The following is a 3,616-nucleotide window of genomic DNA, read 5'->3' as shown; positions in this document are numbered from 1 at the left end:
GAGTAGTCAGGAGTCAAGTTAGAATTGTTATTTTTAGTATTTTTTCTTGAAGTCTAAAACAATGTTTGTTGCACCCAAATTATATAATTGGTTTCCGAATGTAATAGATTAGTTCTTTTTTTTTTTTAAGAACTATGTCAATTCAGTTTTGCTCTGATTGTTTTTATTGACTATTTCTATTTATAACTATAGTAGAGGTACATGGCATGGTATTGTGTTAATTCACGGAATGGTTCGGTTTGAAATCAAATTTTTGGACATTTTTAAAAAAATTTGTATATTTTTTAAAGTTATTTATTTAGCATATTTTACATGCGAAATAATAATAAAAACAAAGTTTTGTTGTACTTGTGTATACGTGTCCAAGAAGAAACATACAAAAAAGAATATCAAAGATTTGCATTGATAAATTAAATTAAAATTGAAAAATGTGGTGATCCATCACAGACCATACAACCAATCATGTTATTTATTCTCAGATTGTATTTTACTTGAAAATATTATTATCGCCTGGGGGATTAATTGCAGTCAATTTTTATCGAGACGTGAGGTAATTATTTGATGTAGATCCTAGTGATCCGATTCAGTGGAATTCAAGGAGGTTCAAGTGAATTCAGCTTCCAAGTGAGCAATTTGTTCAACAGATTGAAGATTTTGGGTGATATTGTGGAGAATCGGAGGAGAAGAAGGCGATTGACGTAGGATTGGGCTCGAATTTGAGATGAAACTGGAATTGATGGAATAATGAAGAATTTGAACATTGGGCCGCTATTTTAGGGAAATTTTCAGCGCAAAAAAGTATGTTACTAATTTGTTAATTTTCGGAGCTATGCTTTTTATTTTTTCAATCCTGGAGTAAACGGAAACCAACAAAATTTTCCTTTTATACATCTCCCAAGTTACCTTATTTATTTTTGTTTTTGACTACTCATCATTCAACTATTTATTTCTCGTATTCACGTTTGAATGTGTTGGGTTGAGTTCCGATTAAGTAATTTGGCAAAATTACGAATCGAAGATGAATTTGGATTTGGTTTTTGGACCCAATTGGTAAGAACACGAGTTGAAAGATTGTCCTATCGTTGTAATAGACTTGAATCTTGTTGTTGCTAATGTGTAATCCTAGAAATTTACTGATCGAGTGTTTTCGTTAAAAGATTCTGCCGTGTTCTTCAATATTGAATTGGCTTTCTTGGAAGAACCGTCAATGGATCCTGTTTTCTTTTTCGTGTGCGGGTTAATACACATTTTTATATTGCAGCTACAATGCTAAACGTTGAATAATTTTCTGTGATTTTATTCCATTAATGTGTGTTTTCTTTATTCATCATGTTTGAATATCGCTGCAAGTCAGCACCTGATCTGATTATGGTGATCGGGCCATAATATGGTGTAAAGTTTCTCTATATATATATGTAGTTTTGCCACATGAGCAATCTATGTGACCACTGGCTAAAGTGGCGTCTTGAACATCCAATATGTGGACGTCCCCTCAGCTGGTGCACACATAGGTTCTTATGGTGGATGCTTATCCTATCAAAACTATCTATATACATATATGTATTATATGTGTTTCTATGGCAATATTTCTGCTGAAAGCTTTGTATAACTGTTTTTCTTTGATGGTTTCAGTAGTATGGCAACTCCAGTGGAACCTCCAAATGGCGTTAGATCTCGAGGGAAACATTATTACTCAATGTGGCAAACACTTTTTGAAATCGATACTAAATACGTGCCGATCAAGCCTATTGGTCGAGGAGCTTATGGCATCGTGTGTTCTTCTGTCAACAGAGAAACTAATGAAAAGGTTGCAATCAAGAAGATACATAATGCTTTTGAGAATCGTATTGATGCACTCAGAACCTTGCGCGAACTTAAGCTTCTCCGGCATCTTAGACATGAAAACGTGATAGCTCTCAAAGATGTCATGCTACCTATACAAAAGGGCAGTTTCAAGGACGTTTACTTGGTCTACGAGCTTATGGATACTGATTTGCATCAGATAATCAAGTCCTCTCAGACACTTACAAATGATCATTGCCAGTATTTCCTCTTCCAGGTACTCAATCAGTGGCTTCTGCATTTTTTAGCATGTTTGTAATTCAACTGTATTTGTTTGTTTCATTTCTGAGCCACACCTTTTGAAGACCGGCAAAATGAATTGCTGAACAATGTGCTGACTAGACCTGAGCAGTGCTCTAAGATTTATTGAATGGCCAAGATCATTTGTAATACCTTGATATTATGAACTACTTTTTTTTGTATCATGGCCATCATAGTCTCAGACTACGTACGAGTGAGTGTGAACCAATTATGTGTTGTCGAAAGTCCCTTTGCTGATATATACACCCTGTGGCATTATCAAAATCCCTGCAATTTTTCCCAGGAATATGATAGGTGATCAAATATGTCAGATTCTATTGCAAGTCCTTCACATATTCAAAAGAATGCATGATGTAATTATTGAGACCTTGTGCTCTTGATGGAACGAATATGTTCCAGAAATCATGCCAGCATGATTCTATTGTGCATCATCCAAGAGCTGAGCATCAAGAATAGATCACCCCTTTCTTTGGAACGACTCCCTAGTTGCTCATACACAACAATAAGCTGCCCAGATTTAAAACCATGATTGTTTTTTTAACGATTTTTTTGGTTGTCATAGTCATTATGCATGGGATTTCGTATTTAAAAACTGACCACACCTCCCCAACCTCCTCTGGCCTTCTCACTTTTTTTTTCGATGCAGTTACTGAGAGGTCTGAAATATCTCCACTCGGCAAACATTCTTCATCGTGACTTAAAGCCAGGGAACCTACTGATCAATGCAAACTGTGATCTAAGAATATGTGATTTCGGGCTCGCGCGCACAAACAGCTGCAAAGGTCAGTTCATGACAGAATATGTGGTCACTCGCTGGTACCGTGCTCCGGAGCTCCTTCTCTGCTGTGACAACTACGGTACATCCATTGATGTGTGGTCTGTTGGTTGCATCTTTGCGGAACTTCTTGGCAGGAAGCCCGTTTTTCCAGGTACTGAATGCCTTAACCAGCTTAAATTAATCATCAACATACTCGGTAGTCAACAGGAAGATGATCTCAAATTCATTGACAATCCAAAGGCCAAAAAGTACATCAAATCTCTTCCATTCTCCATGGGAACTACGTTTTCTCACCTTTACCCTCACGCCCATCCTTTAGCAATTGATCTTTTGCAAAAGATGCTCGTCTTCGACCCTTCGAAGAGGATTGGTGTAACCGAAGCGCTTCAACACCCGTACATGTCTCCCTTATACGATCCAAGATGCGACCCTCCGGCACAAGTCCCCATCAATCTTGACATAGATGAGGATTTAGGGGAAGAGACGATTAGGGAATTGATGTGGATGGAAATACTAAACTACCATCCTGAAGCTGTTGCTGCCAATATGGAAATCACCATATAACCTTGAGTTTCGGCGTATTGCAGCAGCAACAGAAACTTGTTTTTGTAACTTCAGAAGTTTATGTCAACATTTTCTTCTGTTTTTTCTGTTCCAATAATCTTAACAGACTATTGAAGCAGTTTGGGCTGCCAATGTGCTTACTACTATGTTCATGAGCTGAACTTTTTATCA

General features: G+C 37.1%; 1 protein-coding gene across 5 annotated transcripts; it reads left to right on the top strand.

The window, feature by feature from the left end:
- The first annotated feature begins 444 nt into the window (after positions 1-444).
- LOC140967273 (mitogen-activated protein kinase homolog NTF3-like) lies at positions 445-3,616 on the top strand. Of its 5 annotated transcripts, none has more exons than XM_073427739.1 (3): positions 445-698; positions 1,636-2,059; positions 2,750-3,616. In XM_073427739.1, exons 2-3 carry the CDS (start codon positions 1,637-1,639, stop codon positions 3,443-3,445), a joined length of 1,119 nt encoding a protein of 372 aa, XP_073283840.1. In that variant the 5' UTR covers positions 445-698; position 1,636; the 3' UTR covers positions 3,446-3,616. The 5 variants fall into 5 exon arrangements, with proteins under 5 accessions (XP_073283840.1, XP_073283831.1, XP_073283824.1 ...); XM_073427730.1 differs by having other exon boundaries at positions 445-798; XM_073427723.1 differs by having other exon boundaries at positions 445-802.

This window comes from Primulina huaijiensis, chromosome 2 (genome assembly GCF_012295235.1).
Source record: "Primulina huaijiensis isolate GDHJ02 chromosome 2, ASM1229523v2, whole genome shotgun sequence".
Lineage (NCBI taxonomy): Eukaryota > Viridiplantae > Streptophyta > Magnoliopsida > Lamiales > Gesneriaceae > Primulina > Primulina huaijiensis.
Note: the sequence above shows the minus strand (reverse complement) of the source record. Positions and strands in the feature narration are given on the sequence as shown.

Bases quoted from the DNA above. Each gene is read 5' to 3' on its own strand.
- LOC140967273 (XM_073427739.1), top strand. From the start codon at position 1,637: ATGGCAACTCCAGTGGAACCTCCAAATGGCGTTAGATCTCGAGGGAAA. The intron at 2,060-2,749 runs GTACTCAATCAG...TTTTCGATGCAG, and splicing joins GCCAGTATTTCCTCTTCCAG to TTACTGAGAGGTCTGAAATA.